The following is a 16,125-nucleotide window of genomic DNA, read 5'->3' as shown; positions in this document are numbered from 1 at the left end:
TTCCTAACCTTGAGGGGCCACAGAACAAATCTGGGAGCCTGGTATCATTCCCCCAAAATTAGAGCACAAAGCTTAAGAGTGCTGAATGGAGTCTTAGCCTCCTAAAATCTTCCAGAAACAAATTCAGTCAATTGAAACCTTCAACCACAATCAAACGCTTAAGGGCGTCAAAGAAGATAAAAGCAACAAAACCCATCCAAAAGACAGCAACTTCTAAGATTGAAGGAACATCAGCCCACAAAAATGAGAAAAAAACAGAACGAGAACTCTGACAACTCAAAAAACTAAAGTGTCTTCCCACCTCAAAATGACCCACACTGGTTCCTCGGTAGTGGTTCTGAAGGCTGAAATGGCAGAAATAGAATTCAGACAATGGACAGGAATGAAGATCATGACGGTTCAGGAGAAAGTAAAAACCCAATTCAAGTATTCTAAGAGACAGAAAAATAATACAGAAGATGAAAAACAAAATGACCATTTTAAGATAGAACCAAAGTAATCTGACAGATCTGAAAAGCTCACTTAAAGAATTTAAGATTTCAACTGCAAATGTAACAGCAGAATCAACCAGCTGGGGAGAGAATGTCACAGATTGAAGAGTGGTTCTCCAAAATAACTCAGTCAGACCAAAAAAAAAAAAAAAAAATAGTTAAAAAACAATGAACAAAACCTCTGAGAAATATAGTCTTATGTAAAGAGACCAAATTTATTGACTCATTGACATTCCTGAAAGAAAGATAGACAAAGAAAACAACTTCAAAAACATATTTGAGGATGTGATGGTAATACTGAGCATCGACTTGATTAGATTGAAGGATGCAAAGTATTGTTCTTGTTTGTGTCTGTGAGGGTGATGCCAAAGTAGATTAACATTTGAGTCAGTGGACTGGGAAAGGCAGACCCAGTCTTGATCTGGGTGGGTACAATGTAATCAGCTGCCAGTGCGGCTAGAATAAAAGCAGGTAGAAGAATGTGGAGGGATGAGACTGGCTGAGACTTCTGACCTCCTTCTTTCACCTGTGCTGGATGCTTGCTGCCCTCGAATATCAGACTCCAATTCTTCAGCTTTTAGACTCTTGGGCCTACACCAGTGGTTTGCCAGTGGCTCTCAGGCCTTTGGCCACAGACAGAACGCTGCACTGCTGGTTTTTCTACTTTTGAGGTTTGTGGCTTAGACTGGCTTTCTTGCTCTGCCGCTTGCAGGTGGCCTACTGTGGGACTTCACCTTGTAATTGTGTGAGTCAATACTCCTTATACTCCCTTTTATATATACAATCTATCCTATTAATCCTGTCCCTCTAGAGAACCCTGACTAATACAGATGATACCACCCATGAAAATTTCCCCAACTTCACTAGAGAGGACAGCATTCAAATTCAGAGAATGCAGAGGACCCTTGTAAGATACTGCATAAGATGAACATTCTTAAGACTCATAGTCATCAGAATGATCATCGGAGCAGAAAACCAATGAAGATATTCAGGACCTGAACTCAACCAAATGGACCTAATAGACACCTACAGAATTCTCCACCCCAAAACAACAGAATATGCATTCTTTTCATGTGCATATGACATATACTCTGAAATTGACTGCATAATTGGCCATAAAACAATCCTTAGGAAAATCTAAAAGACCAAAATCACTCCAACCGCAGAATCAGACCACAACATCATAAAAATTGAAGTCAATACTAAGAAAATCACTCAAAACCATATGATTACATGGAAATTAAACAACCTACTCCTCAATGACCTGTGAGTTAACAGTTAAATTAAGGCAGAAATCAAGAAACTCTTTGAAACTTATGAGAACACAGATACAACATACCAGAATCTCTGGGACAAAGCAAAAGTAATGTTAAGAGGGAAACTTACAGTGCTAAACACCCACATCAAAAAGTTATAAAGATTTCAAATTAACAACATCACACCTAGAGGAACTGGAAAAACAAGAACAAAGTATCTCAATCTCAAAGCTAGGAGAAGACAAAAAATAATAAAAATCAGAATGGAAGGAAATGGGTACGTATAAACTATACAAAAAAATCAACAAAATGAGGGATTTGTTTTTTGAGAGAATAAATAAGATGGATAGACAAGTAACTAGACTAATTTAAAAAAAGAAGAAGATTCAAGTAGACACAATCAGAAATGGCACAGGGGACATTATCACTGAACTCACAGAAATGAAAAAAAAAAAAAGCTTCAGAGACTCCTATGAACATGTCTATGTACACAAAGCAGGAAATCTGGAAAAAAATAGATCAATTCTGAGAGACATAACCTCCAAATTGAACCAGGAAGAAAATGAATCACCGAAGAGGACAATAATGACTTCCAAGATGAAATCAGTAATAAAAAGCCTATGAATCAGAAAAAGCCCATGACTAGATGGATTCACAGCCAAATTCTACCAAGGTATAAAGAAGAGCAGGTACTATTTCGTCTGAAACTATTCCAAAAATTTTAAGAGAAGGGACTCCTGCCTAACTCATTCTAGGAGGTCAGCATCATTCTGATACTGAAACCTGACAGAGACCCAACAAAAACAGAAAATTTCATTCCACTATTCTTGATAAACACAGGTGCAAGCATCCTCATCAAAATACTAGCAAAATGAATCCAGCAGCACGTCTACAGCTAATCCACTGTGAGCACTCAGGATTCATCACTGAGATGCAAGGTTGGTTCAACATATGCAAATCAGTAAATGTGATTTGTCACATAAACAGAAAACCACATGATCATCTCATCAGATACTGAAAAAGCATTCAATAAAATTCAATATCCCTTCATATTAAAAACCTTCAACAAGCTACATATTGAAAGAATATATTAAAAAGTAAGAGCCATCAAAAAATAAAATAAAAGCCCACAGGCAACATCATAATGATAAAAACCCATAGCCAACATAATAATGAAAGGGAAAGAGCTGGAAGCTTTTGGAAACTGGAACAAGAAAAGAATACCTTTGTTCACCACTCCTATTCAACATGGTACTGGAAGTCTTAGCCAAAGCAATCAGGCAAAAGAAAGAAATAAAAAGCATAGAAATTGGAAGAGAGAACGTCAAACTATCCCTTTTTGCAAGTAATATGATTCTATACCTAGAAAACCCCGTAGTCTCTTCCCCAAAACTCTTTGAGCTGATAAACAACTTCATCAAAGTTTCAGAAAACGAAGCAAATGTACCAAAATCAGTAGCCGTCCTTTACAACAACAACATCCAAGCTGAGAGCCAAATCAAGCATGCAATCCCATTCAAAATAGCCACATAAAGAAAAAAATACCTGGAAATACAGCTAACTAGGGAGGTGAAAGACCTTCACAGTGAGATAAAAGACCATTCAAAGAAATCAAAGACAATATAAGCAAATGGAAAAACATTCCATGCTCATGAATAGAATCAATATTTTAAAATAGCTATACTGCCCAAAGCAATATAAACATTCAACTATCAAATTACCAGTAGCATTCTTTACAAAAGTAGAGAGGGAAACTTTTTGAAAAGTCATATGAAGTCATAAAAGAACCTGAATAGCCAAGGCAATCCTAAGCAAAAAGAATAAAGGTGGAGGCATTACATTACCCATTAAAACTATACTACAAGGATACAGCAACCAAAACAGATGGTGCCGGTACAAAAACAGCACATAGACCAAGGAACAGCATAGAGATCCCAGAAATAATGCTGCACAACTATAACCATCTGATCTTGAATGAAGTCTACAAAAACAAGCTATGGAGAAAGGACTCCCTATTCCACAAATGGCCCTGGGAAAACTAGCTAGCCATATGCCAAAAACTAAATGTAGACACCTTCCTTACCCCATATACAAAAATCAACTCAAGATGAATTAGAGACTTAAATGTTAAACCTAAAATGATATAAATTGCAGAAGATAACCTAGGAAATACCATTCTCAACATAGGACCTGGAAAAGATTTCATGACAAAGATGCTAAAAGCAATTGCAATAAAAAACAAAAATTGACAAATGGGACCTAATTAAACTAAAAAGCTTCTGCACAGTGAAAGAAACTATCAACAGAGTTAAATAGACAACCAAAAAAGTGGTAGAAAATATTTGCAAACTATGCATCTAGCAAAAGTCTAATATCGAGAATCTATAAGGAATTTAAATTAACAAGCAAAAAACAAACAAACCCATTAATTAGTGAGCAAAGGACACAGACACTTTTCAAAAGAAGACATACATATGGCCAAAAAGCATATGAAAAGATGCTCAACATTACTAATCATTAGAGAAATGCAAATCAACCCCACAATTATATACCATCTCACACCAGTCACAATGGCTGTTATTTAAAAGTCAAAAATGACAGATTCTGGCAAGGTTTCAGAGAAAAGGGAATGCTTGTGTGTGCACTGTTAGTAGGAATGTAAATTAGTTCAGCCATTGTGGAAAGCAGTATGGCGATTTCTCAAATATCTCAAAACCAAATTATCATTCAACCCAGCAATCCTATTATTTAGTATATACCCAAAGGAGAATAAATTATTCTACCATAAAGAAACATATACACATATATTCATTGTGGCAGTATTCCTAATAAGAAGTGGAATAAACCTAAATGCCCATCAATGGTAGACTACATAAAGAAAATGTGGTACATATATACCATAGAATAATACACAGCCATAAAGAACAATGAGTTTATGTCCTTTGCAGCAACATAGATGGAGATGGAGGCCATTATACTAAGTGAACTAACACAAGAACAGAAAACCAAATACCATCTGTTCTCACTTTTAAGTGGGAGCTAAACATTTGGCACATATGGACACAAAGAAGAGAACAACAGACACTAGGGCCCACTTGAGGTGTAGGGTAAGAGAAGAGTGAGGATCAAAAACTACCTATTGGGTACCATACTTATTACCTGGGTAATAAAATAATCTCTACACTAAACCCCAGTGACACACAATTTACCTATAAAACAATCTTGCACATGTATCCTTGAACATAAGATAAAAGTTAACAGGCCAAGCACAGTGGCTCACGCCTGTAATCCCAGCACTTTGGTAGGCCGAGGCCAGCAGATCATGAAGTCAAGAGATCAAGACCATCCTGACCACGGTGAAACCTTGTCTCCACTTAAAATACCCAAAACCTAAAATGCAATAAAATAAATAAATGGGAAAAAAAAATTACCTGGTTGTCGTGGAATGCACCTGTAATCCCAGCTACTTGGGAGGCTGAGGCAGAAGAATCGCTTGAACCTGGGAGGCAGAGGTTGCAGTAAGCCAAGACTGCAACACTGAACTCCAGCCTGGCAACAGAGTGAGACCTGTCTCAAAAAAAAGAAAAAAATTAACAAGTAAATATATAAATAAATAAAATAGAATAAAGTAAAAACGCAAGAGCAATCCAGATACTTATCTAAAGTTGTTTCCTTTTTTGCATATTATGGAGACCACCACATCAATGCTGCTAGAATCTTGATTTTCCCTTAGGTTGCTAGTTTTGTGAACCTTATATCATTTGAACATTGCAGGTGTTATAATAAAATTCCTATTTTCAGGTCTTTTTCCAACTGATATATTGCATTGTTGTTTATGTTAATATATTCGTACATATTCATAATCTAGTCTTGCCTGCTCTTTAAATATTTATGTAATATTTTGCTCTCATGCATTAAAGTGTAAGAACAACGTAAGCAAATTTAACTGAAATAAATACCACTATAAAAGGTCAGCAAAACCAGAGAAAAATAATGCAGCATAGACGGAAATAACGATTTATATAAATTTCTATACAGACCATTTTGGCTATCATTTCATTTGGTTTATTCCACTGTGACCCTGAAAATTAATGTGGGATATGAATCTACTGTTCACTCAGTTATTAATGGTTCCTACTTAACCACTTACCACATTCAGATTCTGGTGCTTAAGATGCATGTATTTCATACATGATGCAGAAACCCAAGTTGATTACATTTTGTACACAAAATAAAAGAAATAACTACTTATAATGTGGCAAGAACCACTGACTATGATAGATTCAATTGAAAAAGAATGTCAATCTTAAGTGCAGCACCAATGTGTTACTGCTTCCATGTTTGATTATACATGTTTTATGCTTTTGTTGGTGACTAAATGTAATGGTTACATGAAACACTGTGAATGTACACTCTAAGTACAATTTTGCATTCTTCCAAATATACTGCACCAAACTTTAGAAACCTCTGGCTAGTCTTCATCCTAGTTAAATCAGTCACTTGGACTATTTTGGTATTGAATTTTTCTTCTGCATAAAGTTGTAATTGAACTAACAATTTTTACATTTTTTCCCGGCTTGAATATTCTGTGGTTATCAGTTTTAGCCCATTTCTCATAATAATAAAATATGCTTTGAACTACTGAGTAAATGATAAACATTTCCTTCTAGATTAGAATATAAATAATATTCCATTGGGAAACAATGCATAAATATATGTAACATCTAATCAATTTCCAGTCTTGTCTCTTTAACCTCCTTTTAAAAAGTCCCAATCCAATGCTTTACACCTAATAGATTTCTCAACAAATGCTTGATACCAGTAAACCTTTTCACTGTTTTTTATTGATGGTCTTTGATACCAGTGTACCAGTGAACCTTTTCATTTAATGTGTTTTATCTCATGTAAAAGTCTGTAAAGATTGTCATAAGCACTAATAGTAGGTCGTAGGATAGGCATGATCTCATTTATGGGCTATACAGTGAAGATTTCTCACATAGATTGTCATCTTTTCAATTCCACAATCATACTGATTTCAACTCCAGTGTCATTCTATACACATAAGCATCATATAAGTTGTTCACATGAAATTTTTTAACCAGTTAGCATGAGATTCCAAGGTGTGCAAACCTAAGTACAAATTTTATTCTGTCACGTACCAGTTGTATGTACATGGGAAAATTATTTTAATCTCTGAGCCTCCTGTGTCTCTCTTGTAAAATGGACATGACTCACACCTATTGCCATCTCTTTCCTTCCTTCACTTATAAGTCTTTGTCATGTAATACGATATTTCCAACACAGGAAAAAAATTCACTTGATGTAATTTTTTCTTGATTTTCAATGTGCTCTTTTTAATAGGCACAACAAACATTTGCCCAAGTAAATTGCTACTTGTTATTAAGAAAGTTGATGTTTATCATTGAATGAGTGTTTCTATACTGTCCCTCTAAATATAGTTATATGTAATTAAATTTAATCCCCACTTCCTCCTCTATAATAAACTTTCACAGGTGTTTTTAATGTTCTTGAATTACATACATCCATCAATGAATAAAGAAAAAAACTCCAAAACAGAATATAATTATAATCCATCTATTCTGTAAAGTTTCTCATTAGGTATAAATAAAATGTCATCACTGTCATGGGCAACATTATTAAATCACGTGAGTGGCTCCCTCCTAGCTGAAGAAAATGAAAATTAAAAAATAATAAATTATTTTTAAATTTATTTTAGTATATTTTATTGCACTTTAGGTTCTGGAGTACATAGAAGAACATGCAGGATTGATGTATAGGTACATACATGGCAATGTGGTTTGCTGCCATCATCCCTGTCACCTATACCTAGCTTTTCTCCCCATTTTATCACTCCCCAACTCCCTACCCTCCTCTATCTTTCCCCTAGTACCCCCTAACAGACTCCAGTGTGTGATGCTCCCCTCCCTATGTCCATGTGTTCTCAATGTTCAATACCCGCCTATGAGTGAGAACATGTGATGTTTGATTTTCTGTTCTTGTGTCAGTTTGCTGAGAATGATGGTTTCCAGGTTCATCCATGGCCTCAAAAAGGACATGAACTTATTGTCTTTTATGGCTGCATAGTATTCCATGGCATATATGTGCCACATTTTCCCTGTCCAGCCTATCATTGATGGGCATTTGGGTTGGTTCCAGGTCTTTGCTATTGTAAACAGTGCTTCAATGAACATACGTGTGCCTGTGTCTTTATAATAGAATGACGCATAATCCTTTGGATATATACCCAGCAATGGGATTGCTGAGTAAATGGAATTTCTATTTCTAGGTCCTTGAGAAATCACCACACTGTCTTCCACAATTGTTGAACTAATTTACACTCCCACCAACAGTGTAAAAGTGTTCCTATTTCTCCACATCCTCTCCAGCATTTGTTGTCTCCAGATTTTTTAATAATCTCCATTCTAACTAGCATGAGATGGTATCTCAATGTGGTTTTGAATTACATTTCTCTAATGACCAGTGGTAATAAGCGTTTTTTCATGTTTTTTGGCCTCACATATGTCTTCTTTTGAAAAGTGTCTGTTCATATCCTTCACCCACTTTCAAATGGGTTTGTTTGTTTGTTTGTTTCTTGCAAATCTGTTTTAGTTTTTGTAGATTCTGGATATCAGCCCTTAGTTAGATGGGTAGATTGCAAACATTTTTTCCCATTCTGCTGGTTGCTGGTTCAATCTAATGAGGTTTTCCTTTAGTCATAAAGTCCTTGCCTATGCCTATGTCCTGAATGGTTTTGCCTAGGTTTTCTTCTAGGATTTTTATGGAGTTAGGTCTTATGTTTAAGTCTTTAATCCATCTGGAGTTAATTTTAGTGTAAGGGGTCAGGAGGGGGTCCAGTTTCTGCTTTCTGCACATGGCTAGCCAGTTTTCCCAACACCATTTATTTAACAGGGATTTCTTTCCCCATTGCTTGTTTTTGTCAGGTTTGTCAAAGATCATATTATTGTAGATGTGTGACATTGCCTCCAAGGCCTCTGTTCCATTGGTCTATATCTCTGTTTTGGTACTAGTACCACACTGTTTTGATTACTGTAGCCTTGTAGTAAAATTTGAAGTCAGGTAGCATGATGCCTCCAGCTTTGTTCTTTTTGCTTAGAATTGGCTTGGCTATGCAGGCTCTCTTTTGGTTCCATATGAAGTTTAAGATGGTTTTTTTCCCGTTCTGTGACGAGAATCATAGGTAGCTTGATGGGGATAGCATTGAATCTATAAATTACTTTGGGCAATATGGCCATTTTCACAATATTGATTCTTCCTAACCATGAGCATGGAATGTTCCTCCATCTGTTTGTGTCCTCCCTTATTTCCTTGAGCAGTGGTTTGTAGTTCTCCTTGAAGAGATTCTTTGTTAGTTGTATTTCTAAGTGTTTTATTCTCTTTGTAGCAATTGTTAATGTCAGTTAGTTCTTGATTTGGCTTTCTTTAAATCTGTTATTGGTGTATAGGAATGTTTGTGATTTATGCACATTGATTATGTATCCTGAGACTTTGCTGAAGTTGCTTATCAGTTTCAGGAGATTTTGGGCTGAGACAATGGGATCCTCTAAATACACAATCATGTCATCTGCAAATAGAGAGAATTTGACTTCCTCCTTTTCTTATTGAATACCCTTTACTTCTTTTTCTTGCCTGATTGCTCTGGCTAGAACTTCCAATACTATATTGAATAGGAGTGGTGAGAGAGGGCATTCTTGTCTAGTGCCAGATTTCAAAGGGAATGCTTCCAATTTTTGCCCATTCTGTATGATATTGGCTGTGGGTTTGTTGTAAATAGCTTTTATTATTTTGAGATATGTTCTGTCAATACCTAGTTTTTTGAGATATGTTCCGTTTTTATGTTCAGAGTTTTTAGCATAACGGCTGTTGAATTTTGTCAAAGGCCTTCTCTGCATCTATTGTCTTTGGTTCTGTTTATGTGGTGAATTATGTTTATAGACTTGCGTATGTTGAACTAGCCCTGCATTCCTGGGATAACCCCTACTTGCTCATGATGAATAAGCTTTTTGATGTGCTGTTACAATCGGTTTGCCAGTATTTTATTGACGATTTTTGCATCTATGTTCATCATGGATATTGGCCTGAAGTTTTCTTTTCTTGTTGAGTCTCTGCCAGGTTTTGGTATCAGGATGATGTTGGTCTCATAAAATGATTTGGGAAGGATTTCCTCTTTTTGGATTGTTTGGAATAGTTTCAGAAGGAGTGGTATCAGCTCCTTTTTGTATGTCTGGTAGAATTCGGCTGTGAACTCATCTGGACCTGGGCTTTTTTTTTTTTTTTTTTTTTTTTTGGTTAGCAGGCTATTAATTGCTTCCTCAACCTCAGCCCTTGTTATTGGTCTATTCAGGGTTTCTACTTTTTCCTGGTTTATGCTTGGAATTATGGAAGTGTCCAGGAGTTTATCCATTTCTTCCAGGTTTATTCGTTTATGTGCTTAGTTTACTGGTTTATAGAGTTGTGTGTAGTAATATCTGATGGTAGTTTGTATTTCTTTGAAATCTGTGGTGATATGCCCTTTATCATTTTTTATTGCATCATTTGATTCTTTTCTCTTTTCTTTTTATTAATATGGCTAGTGGTCTATTTTGTTGATCTTTTGAAAAAAATTAGCTCCTGGATTTATTAATTTTTTGAAGGGTTTTTTGTGTATCTCCACCAGTTCTGCTCTGATCTTAGTTATTTCTTGTATTCTGCAAGATTTTGAGTTTTTTTGATCTTGCTCCTCTAGCTCTCTCAATTTTGATGATAGGGCGTCAATTTTAGATCTTTCCTTGCTTCTCATGTGGGCATTTATTCTATAAATTTTCCTCTAGACACTGTTTTAAATGTGTCCCAGAGATTCTGGTACATTATGTCTTCGTTCTCATTGGTTTTGAAGAACATCTTTTTTCTACCTTCATTTAATCACTTATCCAGTCGTCATTCAGGAGCAAGTTGTTTAGTTTCCATGTAGTTGTGCAGTGTTCAGTGGGTTTCTTAATCCTGAGCTCTAATTTGATTGCATTGTGGTCTGAAAGACTGTTTGTTATGATTTCCATTCTTTTTCATTTGCTGAGGAGTGATTTACTTCCAATTATGTGGTCAATTTTAAAGTAGGTATGATGTGGTACTGAGAAGAATGTTATTCTGTGTATTTGGGATGAAGAGTTCTGTAAATGCCTATTAGGTTTGCTCGGTCTGGATCTGAGTTCAAGTCCTGGATATCCTTGTTAATTTTCTGTCTCATTGATCTGTCTAATATTAACAATGGAGTGTTAAAGTCTCCCACTATTATTGTGTGTGAGTCTAAATCTCTTTGTAAGTCATTGGTAACTTGCTTTATGTATCTGGGTGCTCCTGTATTGGTTGTGTATATATTTAGGATCATTAGCTCTTCTTGTTACATTGACCCTTTTACCATTATGTAATGCCCTTCTTTGTCTCTTTTGATTTTTGTTGGTTTAACGTTTGTTTTGTCAGAGAGTAGGATTGCAACTCCTGCTTTTTTTTTTTTTTTTCCCTCTCCATTTGCTTGGTAAATCTTCCTCCATCCCTTTATTTTGAGCCTGTGTGTATTCTTGCATGTGAGATGGGTTTTCTGGACAGAGCAAACTGATGGGGTTTCACTTTTTATCCAATTTGACAGTCTATTTCTTTTGATTGGAGCATTTATCCCATTTACACTTAAGGTTAATATTTTTATGTGTGAATTTCATCCTGCCATATTGATGCTAGCTGGTTGTTTTACCCATTAGTTGACACAGTTTCTTCATTGTGTAGATGCTCTTTGCCATTTGGTATGTTTTTGGAGTGGCTGGTACTGGTTGTTCCTTTCTATGTTTAGTGCTTCTTTCAGGAGCTCTTGTAAGGCAGGCCTGGTGGTGATGAAATCTCTCAGAAATTGCTTGTTCATAAAGGATTTTATTTCTCCTTTGCTTATGAAGCTTTGTTTGGCTGGATATGAAACTCTAGGTTGAAAGTTCTTTTCTTTAAGGATGTTGAATATTGGCCCCCACTCTTTCTGGCATGTAGGGCTCTCTGGCTGCCCTTAGCATTTTTTCCTTCATTTCAACCATGGTGAATCTGACAGTTATGTGCTTTGGGGTTGCTCTTCTTAAGGAATATCTTTGTGGTGTTCTCTGTATTTCCTGGACTTGAATATTGGCCTGCCTTGCTAGGTTGGGGAAGTTCTCCTGGATAATATCCTGAAGAGTGTTTTCCAGCTTGGATTCATTCTCTCCATCACATTCAGGTACACCTATCAAACATAGATTAGGTCTTTTCACAGAATCCCATATTTCTTGGAGGCTTTGTTCATTTCTTTTCACTCATTTTTCTCTAATCTTGCCTTCTCATTTTATTTCATTGAGTTGATCTTCAACCTCTGATATCCTTTCTTCTGCTAGGTTGATTTGGCTTCACAAAGTTCTCGTGTTGTGTTTTTCCGCTCCATCAATTCATTTATATTCTTCTCTAAGCTGTTTATTCTTAATAGCATTTCACCAAACCTTTTTTCAAGGTTCTTAGTTTCTTTGCATTGGGTTAGAACATGTTCTTTTAGCTCCGACAAGTTTGTTATTACCCACTTTCTGAAGTCTGCTTCTGTCAATTCATCAGACTCATTCTCCATCCAGCCTTGTTCCCTATCTGGAGTAGCTGTGATCCCTTGGAGGAGGAGAAGCACTCTGGTTTTGGTGTTTTCATCTTTTTTGTGCTGGTTTCTTCCCATCTTTGTTGATTTATCTACCTGTGGTCTTTGTAGTCAGCGACTTTCATATGGGGTCTCTAGTGGACTTCCTTTTTGTTGATGATGAAGTTATTTTTTTCTGTTTTTTAGTTTTCCTTCTAACAATCAGGCTCCTCTGCTGTAGGACTGTTGGAGGTCCACTCCATACCCTGCTTGCCTGGGGATCACCTGCAGTGGCTGCAGAACAGTAAGGGTTGCTGCCAGTTTCTTCTTCTGTTATCTTTGTCCCAGAAGGATACCTGCCCAATGTCAGCCTGAGCGCTCCTTTATGAGGTGCCTCTTTGGATATACAGGAGTGGGGGAGCTGCTTCAGGAGACAGTGTGTCCCTTATAGGAGCTCAAGTGCTGAGCCATGAGCATCATTGTTCCATTCAGAGCTGCTGAGCAGGTACATTTAAATCTGCTGCAGCGGAACTCATAGCTGCCTTTTTTTCCCAGGTGCTCTGTCTTGGGAAGGTGGGGCTTTATTTATAAGTTCCTCATGTGCTGCTGCCTTTTTTCAGAGATGCCCTGCCCAGAGAGGAGGTAGCCTAGTCACAGTCTGCCAGCATAGGCGTTGCTGAGCTACCATGGGCTCTGTCCAGCTGCTGTGTCAACTTCCTTGTGGTTTTGCTTATAGAGGTATAGTTTGAACTGCCTCAGTAATAGCAGATTGCCCCGGTAATCGCAGATTGCCTCAGTAATGGTGGACTGCCTCTGTAGTGGTGGACTGCCTCGGTAATGGCAGACACCCTCCGCCCACAGAGCTGGACCATCCCGGGTCCAGCTGTGCTTACTGTGAAACTCTCAGTCCAGAGCATTTCAGATTGCTGGTCTTTGTGGAGGTGGGACCTGCCGAGCCAGATCACCTGGCTCTCTGTTTCAGCTCCCTTTTTTTCAGTTGAATGGATGACTCTGTCTCCCAGGCGTTCCAGGCGTCAGTTGAAACAGTGCCCAGATTTGTGTGAATTTTTGTGCGGTGACCTGCTGCACCAGCTGAAACAGCCATGCTGGAGACTCATGGTGCTTTTCCACCTGGGAATCTCCTGGTCTGTGGGCAGTAAAAATTCATTTGGAAATGTGGTGATCACTCACCTTCTGTATTCTTGCTGGGAACTGCACTCCAGAGCTGTTCCTATTCGGCCATCTTGGATTGTCCGCCAATAAATTACTATATAATTGTCAGGAAATATTTAAGCAGGTTTTCCTCTCTACTTTTTTAGGGGGACCCAGCCTCCTGACATTTTTTTTAAAGCAGGAAATTGTGATTTAGGAAATAAGCTGAAGGGGAAGTTTGTATTCTCATTCTTACACTGTAAAAAGATTTTATGCTACTAGTTTTTAGCATGTTATATCTCTGTCCAACCAGTTTCCATAAGTTTGTATGTATTTAAATGTACTGTTTAAAAAGCATAAGATCAGTATTGTATCAGCAATCTTTCTGTTATAGTTTTTCTCATCAGTGAGAGCAGATTCATCCCTACAATTGAATTGGCTGCACCCTGATGTTGAATACTCCTTTGTTTCCATTGACTCACTCTAGATTTCGACTGTCTTTTTTGACCTGATATTGACATATAACAAGTTTTCTATGAAAATTAGAATTATAGCATGTGAACTTCTTACATAGAGCCTGGCACATACTAAAAGCTCAGTATGCTGGTTATTGACATAACATTGGACATCATCAGGCTTTACTGCTTATACCATTGTCCATTAAATAGCATCAGGCATTTTACTATATTTGCCTTTAATCATTTCAATCTTTTATAAATGTGAGCCCTATGACCATCATGATAATAAATATTGCAAACAATAATTAGAAAATACAGAAGACATTGCATGCTACTCCAGCTTGAATGACAAAACAATCAAATAGTAAGTAAAACAATTACATGCACAGTGAAAATATAGATAATTGGAATATGTAATGAGAGATCTTATATCATTTCTTACTTATAATATGGATTTCCCCCACTTATTTGCTTTCTCAGTGCTTTTGTTTTAATAAGGTAATCCTACTCCCACTCATTATAATCTCTAGGAACCAGGATCAAAACCCAACCTGTATTTTTCCACACAACATAGCAGACAGAATAGCAACATAGTGTCTTATTAACAGAACAATTTCCTTGACATTCTACTAAAGGGTTTCTCAAATTTTAATTAAAGAGATACCTTTCTGTTCTCAAATGGTAAATTTATCCATTAAAATTCTAATCAAAATTGTTAGGGATTATTTCTGAGGTATACCTGGACCTAATTTCTTGCCTTCAATAAGCCCAGAGTTTATCAGGGGAAAAAAATTGTGTAAACAAATAAGAGTAAGAAAGTGTTAAAGGTGACATGATGGACAAACTACAAGTTACACACCAAACCCCAAAAAATTATTGATCACTTCTTCCTGTAGGAGAGACAACGGCAATACTTCATAGTGAGAGCATCACTTGCCCTGCCTCAATGAGGAGTTCAGGGTATGTGAACAGACAAAGAGCATGGTGTTGGGATGGAATGCTGTCAATTACTGGGGCAAGAGAAGATAATAGGAGCTTTAATAACAATGCAAAAGATTTTGAACGTTTTGCTATCAGCAGAGGGAATCTTGAAATGTCTCATGCTTGAGAAGGACATGGTCAGATTTGTCTTAAGAAAGACAGTGCAGAGAAATGTGGCAAAGGGATCTAGAAGATACAAGTTATTATTTAGAAAATGCATTGATGGAAGATTTAACAGTATTTGATACTTCCTTGGCTAGATACAGTTGATTTTCAAAGGCTAGAGAATGTATATAACTTAGGTCAATGGAAAACGTATAAAATACAGTATTATGTTGGTGATAAGCTATTATAATCTGTAATATTTTATACTGATGATAAATACTCTCTATATAAAATATTTTTTCTAGGAAAAATGAAATGATGATTATGAATCATCACTGTTATTTCAACGACGAGTTTAGCAAAGTGAAGTGAACCTTAGAAATTAGTCAGATCTCTGGAAAATTGTAGTAAAAGCTATAATGAGGGCCACAGGGCATTGAAAACTTCTGAACTATTTGATAAACCATGAAATATTAAATTATGCTTAACATATTTCAACATTACATGTATTCACATAAACTCCGAAATGTGACTCTAAAATGGAAAATTTCCCATTAACCAAACTATTTTGACCACAATTCTTAATCAGATAAAATACAGGTATAATGTGTAGTGTCTAATGAACTATGTTTTATGTTAATGCTTTCATTATATGAATTTCATGAAAAACTGTGCGTATTTTAAAATAAAATTTTCTATTCTGTTGTCTGAGCCAGAAAAATAGTACATCATACTATAAGATTTGATATAAGTAATTAAACATTTAGAGTAGCCAATAAAACAAAATTACAATCTTCAAAATAAAAATGTAAAAAAACTACTTAAAAATATAAAAATTTCTAATTATCTTTAAATAATGCTTTAAGTTTTTTTATTGCATTTTAGGTTTTGGGGTACATGTGAAGAACATGCAAGATTGTTGCATAGCTATGCACATGGCAGTGTGACTTGCTGCCTTCCTCCCCATCACCTATACCTGGCATTTCTTCCCATGCTATCTATCCCCATTACTGGGTATATATCCAAAGGATTATAAA

At 36.4% G+C, this 16,125-nt stretch overlaps 1 protein-coding gene across 10 annotated transcripts in view; it reads left to right on the top strand.

Moving 5' to 3' along the window:
* The window catches only part of MGAT4C (MGAT4 family member C), a 948,770-nt gene that overhangs the window by 889,195 nt on the left and 43,450 nt on the right, over positions 1 to 16,125 (top strand). Inside the window, exon 1 of one of the 10 annotated variants that reach the window (XM_032297147.1) lies at positions 13,627 to 15,182. The exons of the other annotated variants lie outside the window; for them this stretch is intronic. Within the exon in view, the coding sequence (XP_032153038.1) occupies positions 14,995 to 15,182 (188 nt within the window). The 5' untranslated portion in view covers positions 13,627 to 14,994. Of the gene's footprint in view, positions 1 to 13,626; positions 15,183 to 16,125 lie in introns of those variants that run through there. 10 annotated transcript variants of the gene reach the window in all.

Source organism: Sapajus apella, unplaced genomic scaffold (assembly GCF_009761245.1).
Source record: "Sapajus apella isolate SASKATOON/1434 unplaced genomic scaffold, GSC_monkey_1.0 scaffold2, whole genome shotgun sequence".
NCBI lineage: Eukaryota > Metazoa > Chordata > Mammalia > Primates > Cebidae > Sapajus > Sapajus apella.
Note: the sequence above shows the minus strand (reverse complement) of the source record. Positions and strands in the feature narration are given on the sequence as shown.